Below are 20,474 nucleotides of genomic sequence, written 5' to 3' on the forward strand. Positions count from 1 at the left end.
ACTGTGCAAATGGATGAGAACCACAAAGTGCCTGTTCATCTTGGCTTGGGAATTTGTGAGGGTGACCGGTTACTCGCCCCCCTGGTCAAACAGCTAGACCACACTGCAAGGGAGTTCATGAGAAACGTCTTCATGTAGCAGATAACGAACATGAGGAATGGGCTTGCAGGAGCAGAGTTAGAAGCTATAACTGGGAACGTGGTCAGACAGACATGTTCAGGAGAAAGGGACAGTACAGGTGGATGGAGCTCAAAACAGGCCTCCTTCCATTGTGCAGTGTTTTCTGTATGGAAATGCTCTCCTACTCTTCTGCAGCAAGTGAAAGCTGTGTTAATGTAAGTATCTTCTAATACAGAAGAATATGAAGTCTCTCTCAAACTCCTCTTTGCTGCATAATTCTCAGGGGAGGAGGACACTGTACTTTCTCCTAAGGTCAAAGGCTGGGAGGAAGTGTCTTATGTGGCTAAAGTGAAAAGCAGAGTTTCCTGTCCTACTCATTAGTGAGAGAAGGTCTAAGCATCTAATGCAATCCTCTACCAGTCGTTAGTTTCTATAGACCAGGCAGATGCTTGGATTGGTGTAGATTCCCAGAAGCAATGCACTCTTTGCCTTCTCTAGCATTCCTCTGTGATTCTTCCTTTTGTTCCTTTTGTTTGTGAAGACACAGCAGAGGCTGATTCATTCTACCATGTATTATCTTATGGATGGACTTCAGCACAGTGGGTATGACTTTATTAAAATAGTGCTAACACTGGTTTTCATTGTTCCATAACTGGTCCTTGCATTAGAATGTTTTACATTCTTAAATATGAATTCTCTCCCCAAAAAACCTCTGCTCCTTTGATATTTAGTGGTCAGTTTGGACGAGCTATTACCAGCAGGAGAGTGAGTCTGTGTGTGTATGGGGGTGGGTTTTTGGAGGGGGGTGAGGGAGTGAGAGAACCTGGATTTGTGCAGGAAATGGCCTAACTTCATTATCATGCACATTGTGTAAAGAGTTGTCACTTTGGATGGGCTATCACCAGCAGGAGAGTGAATTTGTGTGGGGGGGTGGAGGGTGAGAACCTGGATTTGTGCTGGAAATGGCCTAACCTGATGATTACTTTAGATAAGCTATTACCAGCAGGACAGTGGGGTGGGAGGAGGTATTGTTTCATATTCTCTGTGTATATATAAAGTCTGCTGCAGTTTCCACGGTATGTATCTGATGAAGTGAGCTGTAGCTCACGAAAGCTCATGCTCAAATAAATTGGTTAGTCTCTAAGGTGCCACAAGTACTCCTTTTCTTTTTGGGAATACAGACTAACACGGCTGTTACTCTGAAACCTGTCATAATGAATTATATAATTCTTCACAAATCAGTTGGTTTTATTCCATCAACTAGTTCAAAAAACTCCAAGCCTTGGCCAAAAACAATACATTTTATTCCTCCAATGTAGGGTTTCATTCCATGTGTCTGTGGAGCAGCTAGAGGTTTGTCTCACTGAGGTCAGTAAAAGTAATTTATAAGAGGCTTTATTCCAAAGATGAGAACTTGGGACTTTTCCTGGAGAAGTTGTCTGCTGCACTTCTCAAGTAGAACTTGCATTCACTGATCTAGTTGATCCCACACATTGTCTTCTAATCTGGCAAAATTATTTTAGGGACTTTGCCATTTAGTCTGTATAAAAGCTTCATTGGTTGGTCTTTGCCCCAGCCGTGGTCAGAAAGGACTCTTTCCTCCCACGGACAAGGCTGACCTACTTGATTTAACAAACTTTGTTGAAAAGGAAACTTACACTTTGAAGCCTCTGTGGTAGCCAACTGAATGCTATGACTATGGGCTCTGTGAGCATGGCCACCTGTTTGTTATCCAAAGTGACCATTGAGGATGGAAACTGTGAAATACATGTATTACTGGAGATGGCACTTCACTGCAGGGAAAAGAGACATTTTTGGCTCGTGAACTAGATTAAGGATTCCCCCGGTGTCCAGTCATTCAAACATTCCTTAATAGAAGCCTCTTGGAAGCTTGAAACCAAAATCTGTTTACTAACCTGTTTCTTATAGAGATGCTCACAAGGGTTAAGCAGCTGGCATTGCATTTTATCCCCTGACAAAGAACACTAAAGTATTTCTCTTCTTCCCCCCCCACCCTCCACCCCCAAAATAAATAAAAAGCAGATGAACTTGGCAAATGGCCTTATGGGGCAACTGTGCAGAACCACCTGAACAGATCAGTTCAGGATATCCGTATTTCTCTGCTTCTCCTCTGATTTCCCCCCACCCCCTTCTCTCTCTCTATCCTGAGTTTCTTCTGAACAAAGTGGCTATCTTGGGAGTCCTACAAGTTTGTAGAGCATGACAGGTATGGCCCCTGAGCCTATGGCATTGTAGTGCACAAAGGCCACGTGTCCCGGTCTATCATGGCACTCCACCTTGCTCAAAGACAAGACTCTGCATTGACCAGGATGGGGTTTGCAAATGGCTCCACTTCATGCAAGTTGGGCTTAGTTGCCTAAGTGGTATCTGATTGGTCAGATTGTTGCATCCCTGCCATACTTCCTCTCCTGGTCACATGTATCTCTTCACTCTGCCATCCTCCAGGAGTCCTCGGTGGTGGTTTTTAGGCAAGCATTGGACACTAACCAATTTTTAATATTCATTCCTTTACTACTATAGACTAATTTATTCATGTTCTAGGTAGTACCTGGAGGCCTCAACCAAGTCATGGGCTCACTGTGTTGATTACTTTACAAAGTCATAAATACAGTTCCTATCCCAAACAGCCTACATTCTCAAAGACCAGACAGAACAGGTGCACAAGGCAAATGGATGGGCAGAGGAGAGGAATGGGGGAGAAGTGAATTAATATTAATAGGATTTGGTCATGTGGACTAATTCTGTGCATAGTTTGGCTTCATATAGCTGCAATCAGTAGCTGGAATTGCTGCTCACCCCCTGCCTAGCCATGATCAAATGGCAGTCTTCTAGAGGCATCACAGCCTAGCTAGACTTAGAGGAGGGGTTTGAAGGAAGGCCTAAATGCGGTGGCCTAAAAATGAAAGCGATCTCCTTTACTTCTCCCCTCTCAGTGAGAAGTTTTTGTGTGTGTGTGTTGGTCTGTCTGCAGGTACCAGGCCAAGTGAGGTGGGTTTTCTAGAGAGATGAAAATCTGCAAACTAGTAGAGGCCAAATTCTGCCTAAAGATGCTCTCACATGGCTTGTGTTGAAAGCCACATGCACATCTGAAGGCAGGAGTCGTTACCAGGGGGAAAAAAATTGGTCTCAAGAATCCCAATATCTTTGTCAGCACTTAATAGAAAACAAACCCAGCCATTGCAACTCTTCTCCCCCAATATATCCCTTGTTGATATGCACACAAAATAAGGTATCCATCTCAGCCTCTGACTGCAAAAAAACCCCAACTTTTGAGTAAGCAGAGTCTAAAAACTAGCATAGCTCCTGCAGATCTCCAGGCCAGATTCAGCACTGGTATAAACAATGGTGTGACATGCATGTTGGGTGCAAGTGACAAAGTCGTATCACTCGCATTCAGTGTGTGGAAAACAAATGCAGCATAACTAGGGTGGAGAGGGGAGGAGGCTGTTACAGGAAATCCAATTAATGGATTAGAAAGCCCTGCTTTGTCTGTTGGGATTTTTGCCATTGCTCTTAGGGCCAAATTCACCTTCAGTTAAGCTGCCACTGACTTCAGTGTGGACTGCACTTGATTTTGGCCCCCATAGAATCCCAATTTGATGCAAATTAACTCCTGTGCTCACCCAGTGAATGACTGACTAATCTGGGTAAGTTACATGTAGCCACTTGTATCCACCTCCTGACCACCTTGCACCCCGCCCCTAGTATGTGTATGCTGTTAGAAGGTGTCTAACTAGGAACAACAGAATGAAATGAAAAGTAAACTTTTAGGAGAGCTACATGGGAAAATGGGAGTGAGAAAACGAGACTCGGCAGATATGTCTACCCGGGAATAAATCTGTGGTTGGCCTGGGTCAGCTGGCTCGAGCTTGTGGAGGGTCCCAGAGCTCAGGCTCCAGCCCAAGCCCATACGGTCTACACAGCAATTTTTAGCACCACGAGCCTGAGTCAGCTGACCCAGGCCAGCTGTGGCCATGCTGTGGTACTCTTATCCCCATGTAGATGTCCCCAGTGAGAATGAGACGAAAGAGGTGGTGGAACCCCCTTAGACTGGATAAAAGCCTACCAAACATTCTCTGTCGCTACCTTCAAAGCAGTAAACTGAATGCCAGGTCTTCTGGGCTGACCAAAAAGGGAAAGAGGTGGGTTTGGTTTTATGAACTTGGGTCTACTTGGGAGCAGATGTGAGTGATTAACTGCATTGCCTGGTACAGCAGCTCACTCTGCAATGCATTGCATGTACTTCCTCTGCCCAAGCACCATGTATCTCTTAAATCCCTGATGATTTCTAACCCTCTGTTCTTTGTAGTCAGACCCTTGCATTGAAATTCTAGAGCACTCTCCACCATGAAAAGTATTCCATTCCTTTTCGGACACCGGATCCAGATTTAACTCTGAAAACAAAGCATCTCCTTTCAGTTGGATGCCAACTATGAGCCACATCCTGAGAGGCGCTGAGCACCCTTTGCTCCTGTGGAATCATTGGGAGTTGTGCGTGTCTGGCTCCACCCCAAAATCAGACTTTATACTTGAAAGCAACATTTCCCAATCTTTGAAAGATAAGCCCCCCATTCAGGAGCAAGAAACTAATTGTAACCCCTCCTTCCCTTATACCCTACTGCTGCTTTTCTAAGATGGCTTTTAACTATATAGGTCTTTCATTTTCCCCCACTACCCTAGCTAGTCTCCCTCACACTTTGGGAAACACAGCTCTAAGGAATCCAGTACGAACACATTGCTGCAGCAAGCAGAATTAGGGCAAATGCCAAAGTACTTAGGTGATTTTAAGCTGGTGGGAGACCCTGTCTGGCAGCTGCTTGAATGATGTCCAAGTGGTTTAGCACATCTGTGTGCAAAATACTTAAGGAAAGTTTTCTTAACTTTTTCTACCTGTAACCTAGTCATTTGGACTCCATAAAGTGAGCCAACTTTCCAAGAAGGGGTGGGGGAAAGCAAATCTAGCTTTCTACCCCCCCCCCACACCCCTCCTCTAATTTTTCTTGGCTCTGTCTTAGAAACCAGCAGATAAAAATAAAGTCCCAAAACTAACAAGCTAATCTTGGCAAAGGGCAATATTTAACTTTTTTTTCATTGCTGTAAAGACTTTATTGGAAAATGCTGCAAAAAGCATAAAGGAGGAAAGGAAAGAAACTGAGTGCTTGCTTGAGGAAGAAATCGGTGCAGATGGCAACGGGGCCAAGTTCAATCCTTGTGTAACTTCACTGACTTTAATGAAGCTACACCAGGGTTGAATCTGACTAGCTCTGTATAGTTACACCATGTACTCTCTTCTTCACCTCTGTGCACTGTTCTCACCACCTGCCTTAGGGCTGCCTGTCCTAAATTTTTGAAGGAATATCCTGATTTTTGTCACTTACAGAACTTCTAAAAATGACCAGATTGTCCATTCTGCACATCCCATATGCTGGGGGCTGGATTTATTCCTTAAGAATAGATTAGAGGAGCCTCCAGGCTGGCCTTTCTCCCCAGCGGCATATGCAGCATTTGGCTGGGTGTCCCCGCAGCTGCTCCATAGCAGCCACAAAAAGGTCCCAGAGGGAGATGAGACAGCTCCGGGCTGTAGTAACTCTTCCAGATTGTTGCATCAGTATCCAAAGGGGCTGCAGGGAAGAATGGACATTGTTACTAGGCAAGGTGTTGGGGATATGGGAGAGGAGAGTGGATATAGCATCTTTGTTCTAAACTTCACTGTGCAGCCCTCTATGTGCACAGTGCCGTCGCACGCTCTTTGATTGGGGGGTGTGGGGGTGTGTGTGTGTGATGGCTTATTTATCACTGTGGGACTGGCAGTTAAAACGATTCAGGAAGTCATATTGGAAGCTTTAAATTGAGACTGTATGTTATACATTCAATATTTGAATTGATCAAGTTTTTCCATTCCAGTTGCAGTGGCTGTGTTCTCCCCCCCCACCCTTTTTTTTTTTTTTTTTTTAAAAGAGTTAGACTTAAACAGATTAGTCCAAACCACATGCTTATATGGAACTCCTCTTCATCTTTCACTTCCAGTGTCTCTGCCATTCGTACATTGCAGTGGTAGATTCAGAATACAGTTGACTTTACCCCATCTTCTAAGAATCAGAAATATCCCTGTCCATATTTAAACTGTTTGGCCAAGTTCACAAAAGATGCCACAGAAATAATGTTCTATAAATAATTTGCTTGATAGATGGAACCAGTTAAACAGTTGGAGAAGATGGTTGTTACAAAGCAACGCTCTTTGCCAATACTTTGTTACTACACAATTGAAAAGGGGCCCAGGGCCAAATCCAAAACTCTCTAAAAAGGATCCTGAACTGTTGATCTGGCCCTAAACTTTATGGCTCAGGACGCATCTTACAAAGAGAACTTTTTTTCTTTAATATTGGGCAACTTATTTAAACACTTCTCCTAATTCTAGATTTTTATCTTAATACTCCTGTATTTACAAGAATCTTTCCACACTGCCCACAGTATGCAGTATCCCAGACTTTTACATCTCCTCCCCTCTCTCCACATGCTCCTACCAGACAGCTTAGTCTCCCACCATAACATCCCAGCCAATGGCTCTGTTTGATATAGAATCACTGATACCATTATCTGGCTTTGCTGATCAAAATATTGCTGTAGTAGCTCGGGTCATAGATGATCTGGGTTGGGAGGGACCCTCAGGAGGTCATCTAGCCCCACCCCCTGCTCAAAGCATGACTAATCCCCAATTTTTGCCCCAGATCCCTAAATGGCCCTCTCAAGGATTGAATTTACAACCCTGGGTTTAGCAGGCCAGTGCTCAAACCACTGAGCTATCCCTCCCCCCAGACTCCAAAGCTGTGAGATGAAAGTCCTGCTAATTTTTACTGCTGGAGATGGTCTGTCCCATCTTAGGGTATGGGTTCACCACCCACCAGATTGGTGGGTGGTGATCGATTATCAGGGATCGATTTGCATCTCATCTAGATGTGATAAATCGATCCCCGAATCGACACCTGTACTCCACCTCCGCAGGAGGAGAAAGCGGTGTCGACGGGGGAGCAGCCGTGGTTGACTTGCTGCCATGAAGATGGCCAGGTAACTCGAACTAAGATACTTCAGCTACACTATTCGTGTAGCTGACGTCGAAGTTGCGTATCTTAGTTCGAAACCCGCCCCCCAGTGTAGCCCAGGCCTTAGTTTCGACCACTGTGAAGTGCTATTCTTTCTTTTAAATGTCTCCTTCCCTGGCTTTGGTTAGCTGCTTTTCCACGTTCATCTCTATCTCCTCTAGGTTTTTATACCTAATAGAGCTTGTCTACTTGGGAAAATTGACTGCCATAACTGTAGTGGAATAATTATTCTGCTATAACATTGCCTGGGTAAACAAGCCATATATTCTGATGGGGGCAGTGTATGCAGTGGGGCCTTTTAGGAGAAGACCTGTGAAAGAAAGAAATGTTTTGTGTGGCCCATAAAGTTATGCCGGGAGGTGGGGGGAATCCAACACCAAACTTTTATCTACCCAGTTTTCTTTCTAGACCATGCTCCTCCTGTGATGCGGGTGCACAACTTCCAACAGTGTCTTGGAGGCACTGCTTCAGAGGGTACTCCTGACATGTAAATGACTCCTGACGGCATTCTGCACCAAAATATTAAATTCTGCGCACAATATTTTAAAACTGGGCAAATTTTTATTTGCCAAAATAACACCACATAATCTCACCAGTTTCAATTATTTGGTAATTTTTATTTCAAAATAGCTGGAAGCAAGTATGTCTGGCACACACACACGCTCTGTGAGGAATAAAGAGTTAAAGAAACCCCTATGACAACCCAGTTCTGTTTCTCTGCCCTCTATTTCCCCCCACACACAGAGCGCAGCCAGGAGGCCAGACACCCACAACCCCTCCCCGAGAGCCCACTTGCAGGGCCCCCCGCTTGCCCAGACACCTGTCCCCTTCCTTTCCCTCCCCTACCCCCCAGCCCAGGGATCCAGAGGGAGAAATAGCCTGATGCTCGGTCCCTGGCTTGCAAGGAGTTTCCTGCATGCCCCACTCCCCTTCCTTCAGGGCATGCTGGGAACTGCTGCTGCCAGAAACCCTCTAGCTCAGTGGTTCTCAAACTTTTTTACTGGTGACCCCCTTCACATAGCAAGCCTCTGAGTGCAACCCCCCCCTTTATAAATTAAAAACATGTCTTTAATTTATTTAACACCATTATAAATGCTGGAGGCAAAGCAGGGTTTAGGGTGGAGGCTGACCGCTTGGACTCCCCAGGTAATAGCCTCATGACCCCCTGAGGGGTCCCGACCCCCAGTTTGAGAACCCCTGCTCTAGCTCCCTCTCCTACCCCTCAGCAGTGTCTTCTGTGTGCAAGCTGGGCTTGGCCAAGTCCAGTGGCCACTAGTGGCTGCTAGCAGCATTGCAGACCACTTCTGTGGGGGTGGGAAAAGGAAACTGCGCACAACAATTTCTGCAAAATTCTGCATGGTGCCGTGGTGCAGAATGCCCCCAGGAGTAGCAAAGGTAGGGTTTATATGGAGGGGGAGTGAGGGGAATGCCAGATCTTAGGTTGGTATAGACTCCAAGCGAAGTGTTTGGAAGCACCTTTGCCTGGAGAGGATGGGGCAAAGCGTTAGAAGCTCCCTAAAGTACATCAATTCTGTGGTAGCGAGGGGTTGGCTAGCCTGCCTAAATGCAAGGGATGTCTTCCACTACAAACTCCTGTAATTCTGTATATGCTTAAAAAGTTAGCACATCTGCATCTTTGCTAAATTGTATTCACTAAAGACCCAGGCAGGCTGTAACAAGCTGGCAATATATGCCTGAAACACCCTATCTTATGAGTAGGTGCTTAGGTAGGAGTGGGGGGAGGGGTGCTCTAGTGTGTGGGGGGAGCAGTCAAAAGGAAGGAACTCTGGGGAGAAAGTTTGAACTGAAAACCAACATGAATATGTGAGAAAGGGGAGAGCTGGACGCTCTAGTGGGCATGGACTGTGTTTAAGAAGGTTGGGAAAGGATCTATGTATGAATCAAGGCTTCATGTACAGTATTTAAAGGGCTCTTTCTGGTAAAATGCTTTGAACTCCTATGGCTGGATTTTTTTTTTTTTTTTAAAACTCGTCAGTTGCTTCCACTGGGATGAAAGGGAGATGCTGAGGGTTTGCACACTTCTGAAAATCTGGCCCTTTAACCATACGTGGTCACTAACTGATGTGCAATAGCTGACTAACTTCATCAATGGGCCACCCTCAGACATGTCTCCGCTGTGAAGATTGAGTCTGGCTGCAACAATGCGAAGTGTTCCTCAAGTGTATTGTAACTTTTTTTTAATATGTCTACACACACATGGATGATTTCTAGGTCTTGGATGAGTCCCCATCCCCACCCCACTTAAGATTTTAGGGAAGGGTTGAAGCAAGCGAGAACAGTCTCAATGGATGCCCCCAAATCTGCTAGCTCTTAACATGAGAAATGCAGCGTAGATGGTCCTGGTGTTTCCTTAGAGAAACTAAAGGGTCGGGGAGGCTTTTGGCATTGGAACCATTTTTAATTAAAAATGAATCTTGGTAGGGGCTGGTGTTGGTGAAGAAATACAGGTAGGGGTGTCGGGGCGGGGGGGGGGGGGGAGGTGAGAGAAAGGCAGCTGCAGTTTGTAACTCCCCCTGCAACAGTTTCCAAAGATGCGGATGGGGTTACCTTTTTTCTTTTTTTTTTTTTTTAAGGTTCCAAGTTTATTAAGTTGCCACGATGCTGGATCTGAGACTCTAGAGTTATTACTTGCTCAGTATAGGACAGCACCAAGATCCAACTCCTGTGGAAACTAGTGACATTTTAATGGCACCCACTGTACGTACTGCCAGATACCTTGCAGAAAACTTGTATGGGGTAAATCAGTGGTTCTCAACCAGTGGTCCATGGGGCCACAAGCACGTTTCAGGGGGTCTGCCAAGCAGGGCTGGCATTAGACTTGCTGGGGCCAGGGCAGAAAGCCAAAGCCCCACCGCATGGGGCTGAAGCCAAAGCCTGAGTGATGTAGCTTCATGGGGGCTCCTGTGGCATGGGGCCCCAAGCAATTGTCCTTCTTGCTACCGCCTAATGCCGGCCCCGGCTTGTATATGCAGAAAAACAGTTGTTGTGACATACGTGGGCCGTGGAAGTTTTCTAGCATGTTGGGGGAGCCTCAGAAAGAAAAGAGGTTTAGAACCCCTGAGTTAAATGATAGTTGTATCCAGAAGGGCTAAAGAGATCCCTAAAATAACAACACTACCTGCTACTTCACTAAAAATCCTGTTTAAAGGGTGCTTGCTGACCATTTCCGTTTGGCTTCTCTTGAAAGATTTTACTGCTCAGTTTTATATTAATTCTCATAGTCAGGATCTGTAAACACTTGGTACATGATGATCATAAAAGGGCATTATGAAAACCATGCGTGATATGGATTAAAAGAGCTGACACATTTTATAGGCCTGATAGCAAAATATTTTGGCAAAGATCAGGGTTCTCAAATTTCCATAGCCAGACAACCTTGTGTCCTGTGGGTGGTTTAAATGATTGGCCATTGCAGAATATAGTATGTTGGCTATTGCAACACAGCAGAGAAGAACTGGCTTGGTAATACTGGCCTGCATTGTTACCTAGGAGACTTGAGGTCAGTAGTAGGTCTCTGTCGCTGAGAGCTGCAGAGGTAGCTATGCTCTCCTGCTTGGGCTGGGGGACAGGTTGGAGATATGTCACTTAGCAGCAAGCCATCTGTTTGAAAGAGTGGTACAGACAAGCTCTAATGAGACTATTACTCAGTCCCTGGAGGGTGACTTCACCCAATCCTCACCTCAGCATCCCAGCTGTATTGTAAAGCTGAGCCCTATGGAGAGAACCGGCATCCTCAAGACTTTCACCAGGAAACAGACCACAAGATGAAAATAATCTCACAGGCAAGCAGACTCTTCACTGCTGTTCTGAAATATGCATCCTGCTGGGGGGGGGCCTACAGGCTGAGATCAAAGGAGTTTGTGAAGGTGGAAATAATGTCTTGGTTCATCAAGCAGATTCTGAGTTTCTCTCCCCCTGCTTGCTGGTCTAGTCCAACCCCCTGCCACCAGGACCAATCCCCAACTAAATCATCCCAGCCAGGGCTTTGTCAAGCCTGACCTTCAAAACTTCTAAGGAAGCAGATTCCACCACCTCCCTAGGTAACACATTCCAGTATTTCACCACCTTCCTAGTGAAAAAGCTTTTCCTAATACCCAACCTAAACCTCCCTCACTGCAACTTGAGACATTACTCCTTGTTCTGTCATCTGCTACCACTGAGAACAGTCTAGAGCCATCCTCTTTGGAACCCCCTTTCAGGTAGTTGAAAGCAGCTATCAAATCCCCCCTCATTCTTCTCTTCTGAAGACTAAACATCCCCAGTTCCCTCAGCCTCTCCCCATAAGTCATGTGTTCCAGTCCCCTAATAATTTTTGTTGCCCTCCGCTGGACGTTTTCTAATTTTTCCACATCCTTCTTGTAGTGTGGGGCCCAAAACGGGACACAGTACTCCAGATGAGGCCTCACCAATGTCGAATAGAGGGGAACAATCATGTCACTTGATCTGCTGGCAATGCCCCTACTTATACATCCCAAAATGCCATTGGCCTTCTTGGCAACAAAATCACACTGTTGACTCATATCCAGCTTCTCGTCCACTGTCACCCCTAGGTCCTTTTTCGCAGAACTGCTGCCTAGCCATTCGGTCCCTAGTCTGTAGCGGTGCATTGGGTTCTTCCGTCCTAAGTGTAGGACCCTTATCCTTGTTGAACTTCATCAGATTTCTTTTGGCCCAGCCCTCTGTATCCTATCCCTACCCTCCAGCATATCTACCTCTCCTCCCAGTTTAGTGTCATCTGCAAACTTGCTGAGGGTGCAATCCACACCATCCTCCAGATCATTAATGGGGATCTGGGGAGGGAACCATTGGGTCTTTTGGCATGCAAGAAGAAGGAATGTAGGCTGGCTGTGGCTTTTACTACCAAGAAAGCATCTCTGGCTTTGGTTTTGGGAACGGGCTGTCTCGCCTCTTTAGCACCCCCTTGTAAATGTTACTGAGGGAAATATTTCTTTTGTAGCCTATTGTGAAGGAGTCCCAGAGTACAAACAATGGGCTCAGGCCTGTAAGGTGCTGAGTACTCTTCTCTCCCATTGAAGTCAAAAAGTTGAAGCCACTTGGCCCTCTGCAGGCTGGATGTAAATGAAACACGTCTTGAAATGCATCCACTTCTGGGTTGGAGGACAGCAGCTGATGCTGTACACAACAGTAGAGGGAAGGGGAAATTTTCGTCCAAGGACACAGACATATGGGATCCATCACCCTCGTTAGAGGTCCCATAGCACACTTTTTTTAAACAGGCCTGTTTCAAAAGTCTCCTTTTTTATCAACTTCTTGTATTGTGCCAATAGCTGTACTAACGAAGGGCTTGTCTGCACAGGGCAGCAAAGTGCACCAGAGGGTGTGATTTGTAAAGCATTGTGCACTAGGTATCTCTTTAGCAGGCAAGTTAGGGCTTGCGTACACAGTCCTGGCACAGAGCGCTAGTGGGGTATGATTTGTAAAGCGTTCCAACATGTGGTGCCCTAAGCTAGATCCACATCAATCAAGCCACTTAAGGCTTGATTTACAGTATCTACCTTGGAAGGATGAACTACCAGGTTTCAAACCCGTGGATGGAGGACGTCAAGATGTTGCATATCCGACACTTAATTGTTGTAGCCAGATCTGACTTCTGTATCTGGAGTTAAGGAACAGGCCTCTAAATGCTGCTTCATAAAATGACACTTCTTTTTTCAATTCAGCTGGCAAAGCTTCTCCTCTAGCATCTGTCTTCTGGCTCAGATGTCAGTGAATAATATGTGGGTGTTGGCCGATGTACAGAGTAACCTGAAGCAGCCCTGTTCTGTTTGTATCCAGCAGGGATGGTTGTCATAATGGCTACCATTCCTGCCACTGGACTCAAGAGTGTGTTGGACTTTTGTCTTTTAACTAAACATTGATGGTCTGAAGAAATATTTTATTTTGAAGTAGATGTGATGTAGCTTGACTAAATATTGTACTTTTTTTTTCCTAATATTTTTGTAACTTCCCTACCAAAGTACAGTCCTGCAGTAGCATCTAATATCTGAGAGGCTACCAAGTTTCTGATATTGACTAGATTGTAAGTGACTGTTTTTTGTGGTTTCATCCTAGTCCCCTGTGGATATTGCTTCATGTTAGAAAACCACCATGGAATTTAGGCATACGTCTTTATGATTGATGGACTCTCTTCCAGTGGAGCCTTGAGCCTGATTAGCAGAGGTTACTGTCAGTCAGGATAGAGGTGCAGTTGGCACACTTGTTTGTGGGCCTAGGATTAGAACAGCAGGCAGTGTTGCAGATCTGGTCTGAGGTACATGACATTACATTTTGCATAGCACTTACCTGCACTGGACTTCATAGATTCCAAGGCCAGAAGGGACCTCTATAATAGTCTAATAGAACTTCCTCAAAATCATGCCTAGAATAGATCTTTTAGAATACCATCTTGATTTAAAATGATCAGTGACGGAGAATCGACCCAGTTCCAATGATTGATTACTCTCTCCATTAAAAATTTACACCTTATTTCCATTCTGAATAGATCTAGCTTCAGTTTATAGTCACTGGATTGTTTCTTCCGCTAGACTGAAGAGCTTATTAACTATTTGAATCCCTCAAGTCGACATAAGATTCCAGCAGTGATTGCACCAGTGCCAAATACAGAGGTAAGATAACCTCTGCTCCTACACGAGATTTCCTTATTTATGTGTCCTGGGATCAAATTGGCTCTGTGGGCTCTGCTGTGGCACTGGGAGTGCATGTTCAGCTTATTATCCAGCAGGACTCCCAAATCTTTTTCAGAGTTGCTGCTTCCCAGGAGAGTTGCCCATCCTGTGAGTATGGCCTACGTTCTTTGATCATTGTTGCATGAATTTACATTTAGGCATATTAAAACACACATTGTGTGCTTGTGCCCAGTCCAGATTGCTCTGAATCAGTGACCCTTCTTCAGTATTTACCACTTCCCCCAATATTTTGTCATCTACAAACTTTCAGTGGTGTTTTTTATTAATGACTTGGCCGAAAACATAAAATGCTTAAATAGCATAGGGCCAAGAACCAATCACTATAGGACCCCACTAGAAACACATCTGCGTGATGACTGTTACCTTTTTACAGTTACATTTTGAGACCTGTCAGTCAGCTTTTAATGCATTTTAATGTGTGCCATGTTTTATATCTTTCTAGTTTTTAATAAAAATGAAAATGTCATGAAGTATCAAGTCCAGTACCTTACAGGAATAAATACATTCCGTCAACACTGTTACTTTTGTCAACCAAACTTGTAACCTCATCAAAAAGTATCAAGTTAGTTTGACAATCTGTTTTCCATAAACCCATGTTGATTCTCACTAATTTATTAATAAAAAATTAAAGGAGAATAATATAGAGTCCCACATCAGTCACTCCATTATCTTGCCTGGGATCAGTGTCAGACTGACAGGCCTATAGTTACGCAGGTCATCCCATTTACTCCTTTTTAAAAATTGGCACAATATTCACTTTCTTCCAGTCTTCTGGAACTTCTCCACTGTTCTAGGACTTAGTGAAAATTTAAGATTAATGGTCCACAGCTCCTAATCAGCTCTTCTAAAACTCTCAGATGCAAGTTATCTGGCCCTGCTGATTTTTAAATGTCTAACTTCAATTGCTGCTGTTTTAACACCCCCACTCCCCCCCCCCCAAAAAAAAATACTAATGGAATGGAAGGAGTGTCATCTGATATGACTATATCAGTCCCCCCAATACAGAACAGAAGTATTTATTGAATACTTTTTTTACTTTGTTCTTATTGGTCATCCTGCTATTTCTGCTAGTAATGAAGCAGCACCATTGTTGGGGTGTTTTTGTTCTTAATCTACTTTAAAAAGGGAGATTTTTTTTTATTGACCTTAACTCTGATGGCTATAGATATGTGTCCCTTTGCTTTCCTTATCAAAGTTTCTAACTTCTGATTTATATTCATTACTATTATCTTCCCCTTTTTTCCATTGGTTATATAATTTTTTTATAACTGCCTTTACTTCCCCTCTAAACCAGGTTGGTCTTTTTAACCAGTAGGTTCACAGCCTTCTTCCTCGATTGTGGCTTTTGGAGCATCTTGTAAAGTGTTAAATAATTCCCAATTATCATTCACATTTTTCTGATTAAGTTCTTCCTCCCAGATTGGATTCATAATAGCTTTCAGTTTTGTGACAATGCTCCTTTTTAAAGGTGGGTGGGGGTGTGTGTGTGTAAATGATCACTGGTCTAAACTCTGTTCTGTTTTGATCACATGTATAAATTTGCAGTCATAATCACTTGTACCTACGTTACCATTAACTTCTAGTTCTGTGATCAGTTCCTCTATCTGTCAAAACTGGTCTAGTGTAGAATTCACCCGTGTTGGCTGCAACACTATTGCATTAGGAAACGTGTCCTATCTAATATTTAGACATTCCAAAGATGTGTTATACTTGCAACCTGAAACCTCCAGTATATATCTTTCAAATTGAAGTCCCCGATCATCACACAGCTTTTTGCCCTACATATTATTGATAGGCGCATAAGGAGTCAATCACCCTGTTCTTGATGATACTCCGCTTATTGCTTTTGTGAGCAGAAAATTCACTAGCAAGAAAACATTCTTTTAAAATATACTGAAAAATTGCTGTGGGACTCTGTATGTTGTGTGAGTTTAGCTGGACACACTTAAGGAATTTTATTCTGAACCTCTTAAATCTGGGCCAAAGAGAGGCAATCAGTATTCCTGTTTCAGGAAAAGACTGGACTAGTGGCCTTTGGATGAGGCAGTAGGTACCTGCCAGAAGAAAGGAAAGGGAAATTTTTAGGCCTAACTTTGTCTGTCGGATCAAATTACATACTAAATTGGGGGAAAGATGGATGTGCAGACACTGTAAGTACTGTGCTGATTGTGATCTGCCTGGCTAGAGAGATTTGATTTAAATATTCCACTGATTACCTTGACCTCCCAACAGAGCAGAAAGAGCGTGGTCGTCTGGTGGATAGGGCATTGAACTGGGACTCGAGGTCCTGGATTCTATCTCAGTTCTGCCACTGACCCATTGTATGACCTTGGGAGAGTTCTTTTGCCCCACTTTCCCACCTCACCTTTTGCCTGTCTTGTTTCTTTAGATTACAACAGGAATCTCTGCTACACAGAGTGCTTAACACATTAGGACTCCAATCTATTGCAGCTTTGTCAAATGTTTCTTATGGCTAGTGCAGTGGTTCTCAAACTGTGGGTCAGGACCCCAAAGTGGGTCGTGACCCCGTTTTAAGGGGTTGCCAGTGCTGGCGTTAGACTTGCTGGGGACGAAGTGGAAGCCAGAGCCTCACTACCCAGGGCTGAAGCCAAAGCCAGAGTACTTCAGCCCTGGTTAGTAGAAATCAGGTTACAGCTCCCCCCCCACCTGTGGCTGAACCCCTTGGGCTTCAGCCCCTGTCTTCCTGGGGTGATATAGTAATTTTTGTTGTCAAAAGGGGGTCGTGGGTGCAATGACTTTTGAGAATCCCTTGTCTAGTGTCTCTAAACAAGGTGATCCTTGATGCTTTATGTTTAGAAGGAGATCTACATCAAAAGGATAGCGTCCTTTTTTTTTTTAATTAAAACAGGAACTGTTGCATTAAAAATGCATTCATAGCCTTTCTCTCTGCAGTGGTGTGTATGCAGAGCTTTCCTGTGTCTGTCCGTTTGGCAGTGGCGTGGCCCTGTGTGCTTTGTTGATGTTGCAGTTGAGTGATGAGTTAAGGAGATTCTTGCATCTCCTGTAGCTTGCTACATGGCCGAGAACTCTCCCTCCATCCCTGGCGGGGGAACACTCCTGTCTTCTAGCTCGGCTTTAAAACATATGATTTGCATTATTCAGAAAACCAAAAGAAACCAATCAGAGGGATGCTGGTGGGTTTGGGGGTGGGGGGCAGGGAGGGTAGGAGGGAATGTGCAGGAATAGGGAAGAAATATCTCCTGCTGGTTGAAAAGTCCAGCATGGAGAAGATGAAATAATTAAAGCATTTCATGCTAGATTGCAAACTTCTTAAAAAAAAAAACAAACAAACAAAAAACCAAAACATTGGAAGGGAGAGAAATCGGACTGTGTAAGATTTCCGCTGTTCATCTCGTACAAGGCAGTATGTGGAGTTCTGCATCTTCTCTTATAATTGGAGGATTTTTTTTTTTTTTTTTGGACGATTGTGCAAAATGCTTGGAAAAGGCTGTGGAGGGGTGTCTGTCTTAATAAGAATCTGGCGCTGTGACTTTTCTGTTTCAAGTAAACAGTCTCTCTGCCCTCCCCTCACTCGTTCCCTTCCTCCACCCCTTCCCTTAGTCAGTCCTGCTCATGTGTTTCTATTTAAGGGCTGCAGTGCACACGAATATGATTGGCATCCACAGCCCCCTCTTGACTTACAGCTCAAGCCTTCAAGAGTGGAGAAGGAGCTGAGCCTCCGAGGGGAGAACTGTTTGTTTTTTCTTTTGGTTTCCTGGGGGGGAATAGCTCTGCTGTGGATTTATGCTGCTTCTACCCTGGATTTTTCTATCTGAATGGGGACAAGGATTGTGGCAACCATGTTGGGAAGAGGTTTATTTTCAGAATCCGTCATGAAACTTTGATTAATTCACTATGCTTTAAACTTTTTTTTTTCTTCCTCTCTAATGTTCCTCTGTGCTGCTGGGTTGTGGGCCAGAGGAAGCTGTTTCTATATGGCCAGCCATTTGGGGATATGCTGCGAGCCAAGGTTTTGTTCTGATTGGCTTGACGGTGGTGACAAATTGGCCTATCATGAATTGGATGGACGGCGGTCGCTCTCGAGGAGCCATGGCTGGAAGCTGGCTTACAGCTTGCTTTTTCCCTTCCCCAGGTGCTGATGCTAGTTCTGAACCCATGATCCTGGAGCAATATGTGGTGGTGTCCAGCTATGAGAAACAGGAGAACTCTGAGATCAGCCTTCAGGCTGGGGAAGTCGTGGACGTAATAGAGAAAAACGAAAGCGGTGAGACACTTGTACCTATTTTTCTCTCTAATAGTTTGGTGGTTCGTTCCCTTCATTCTCTCATCATTTCATGTCACTATACATTAGTTCCATCTGGTCTTGTCTGGCTGAGGATGTTGACATTTCCCCCTGTTGGTTTGGGCGGGGGGCCAAAATGTTGCCTTCTGCTGTAAGAATGTCTCGTAAGCTTGTTTGTTAATTAGCCAATGTACATTAACAGAAAACTAAGGCGGGAGGAGAGAAGGATCCACAGCTTGTGCGCATACTTATTAGAATAATACGTTGCCCTGCTGTGACTTTTTTTTTGGGGGGGGGGAGGGTCTGTCAGCATTTCCATTACTAACAACTGTTTCAAGGGCGGGGGGGGAGATTTATATACAGCTGTTAAAACTTACTCTGGGATGAAGACTTGGCTTGATAGCTCAACTGTTGGCCCAAAACGTAAAAGGGATGAGACACTACGTAGATTCAGTAAAACTTTAAAATTGCTACTTGCAAAAAGTATTGGGGTGGCCTTTTTCAGGCAAAGAATGGGAGCCTCCCTGCTAGCAATGTAGGCTGAAATTCCCTTATGCTGCCCTTAGAATAACCAGTGTTACCATTCAGAAAATGAAATTTTGGCAGGTGATTTGGTCAAAGGTTGATGTGTGGTGGCTTTGCCTCCTGGAAGTCTGTTTTCCAGCCAGGCTAATGAAATGCTTCAGAAGCTATGTGTCCGTTTGCAGCGCTGAAAGAGTTAACTGTTGGCTAGCCTCATGCCCATTTGCTTGCTTCTGCACATGCCCCCGTCCCCCTCATGCATCAAAACAAAACGGTTGCCAAAGATTTTGGGTTCAAAGACCTATTTTTCTCATGTTTTGCCCAGAGGAGCCATTGCAGACGACTAGGTACATTCACAGACTAAGGTCCTAATCTTCAGAGATGAACACCAGCAGCTCCCATTGACAGCAGTGGGAGTTGCGGATGCCAAAGGATCAGGCTTTAACAGAGAAATGTCCTGATCTGTCAAACATCCCTCCGGACTGGTATGGAGGGAGTGTGTACGTCCTGAAGGTGAATATTTTCACTGGACAGCAGTGCCACAACTTTACAGAAGGCGAGTGATGCACTCAAGGAACAGTTAGCCTGCTAGGTGACTTAGAGCGGTGTTAAAGGGGTGGGGGTGTGTGTGTGTGTGTGTGTGTGTAAAACACACAGATGCTTGCTAGTGAAGCCATATGGTCTTTTGGGCATACAGTACTATGTGCTTTTGCAAAACTAGTAAGGAGGCCAAATCACATATCTACCTAATTAAAAGGTGATCATGGGTAAAGGAGGGAAAAGATGCCATAAAATTGCCGCTCTGCTGATTGTGTTAAGATAGGGGTTCTGTTAATTATCCAATGCGCTAGCTCCCAGACAGTGGTGGGAGTTACCCATGTGCATCCCAAGGGCAGTATGTAGACCCCTTATTGTGGCAACTCTCCTTCACCTTTATGATGCATTCTCCTCTATTTTGGATTCCAAGTATAACCACCATGGGGATTTGGACTGTTCAACAATTCAAAGGTATCTGGTTTCAAGTGAAGGGGGGGGGGGAATAGAATTCCAATTCAGCCTTTCCTGTTGTGCCAAGGAGAAACAGTTCATATGGTATTGAAGATCATGGTTGTTGCTAAGGTGAAATGTCAATGTTAAGTGAGATTACATGGTCAGAAAAGTTTCAGAGTAGCAGCCGTAAGCAACTCTATGAAAAGGTGCCTTTTTAGAGCCATATCATGCTCCATTTACTCACTGAAGTAATATCACAGGGATTAGGGTTAAAGTCCCTTCTTAAATAATCATCTGTAAAGTCCAATAGAATAGTCGGGTGGGTTGTTACCCCCAGGAGGGTCATGAAAGCCAATGGGGCAGGGAGGGGTTTGCAAAGAGCTGAACGCTTTTTTTAAAAAAAAAAAGTATTACAACATGAAGCAAGGGAAATCCCTCTCCCCTATTTCCTGCACACTCTTCCTCTACATGGTCAAGTATTCCATGCCAATGTCTCAAAGCCCCCACACAACTTTTTAGAGGCTTAGTGTTGATACATTTTTGACACTTTTATAGTATGTATAAAAGAAAGGGGTACGTAAAGGTTTTTGACTTTGAATAAAGGGGTCTTCGGTCTCGGACCTAAGAAGACTCGGAAACACTGGAGTAGTTTTATAGTCCCTCTCCTGTAGAACAGAGGTAGTTGATGATTAGTGGTGGGCGAGCATCCTTAGGTCTGGATGTTTGACT

At 44.4% G+C, this 20,474-nt stretch overlaps 1 protein-coding gene across 4 annotated transcripts in view; it reads left to right on the forward strand.

Annotated features, from left to right (window-relative positions):
* SH3PXD2A (SH3 and PX domains 2A) overlaps positions 1 to 20,474 on the forward strand; it is a 376,104-nt gene that overhangs the window by 268,600 nt on the left and 87,030 nt on the right. For all 4 annotated transcript variants that reach the window (XM_077823232.1, XM_077823234.1, XM_077823235.1 and 1 more), the window contains one exon: positions 18,084 to 18,215. In XM_077823232.1, coding sequence (XP_077679358.1) covers positions 18,084 to 18,215 — 132 coding nt within the window. The remainder of the gene's footprint in view (positions 1 to 18,083; positions 18,216 to 20,474) is intronic.

Source organism: Eretmochelys imbricata, chromosome 7 (genome assembly GCF_965152235.1).
Source record: "Eretmochelys imbricata isolate rEreImb1 chromosome 7, rEreImb1.hap1, whole genome shotgun sequence".
NCBI lineage: Eukaryota > Metazoa > Chordata > Testudines > Cheloniidae > Eretmochelys > Eretmochelys imbricata.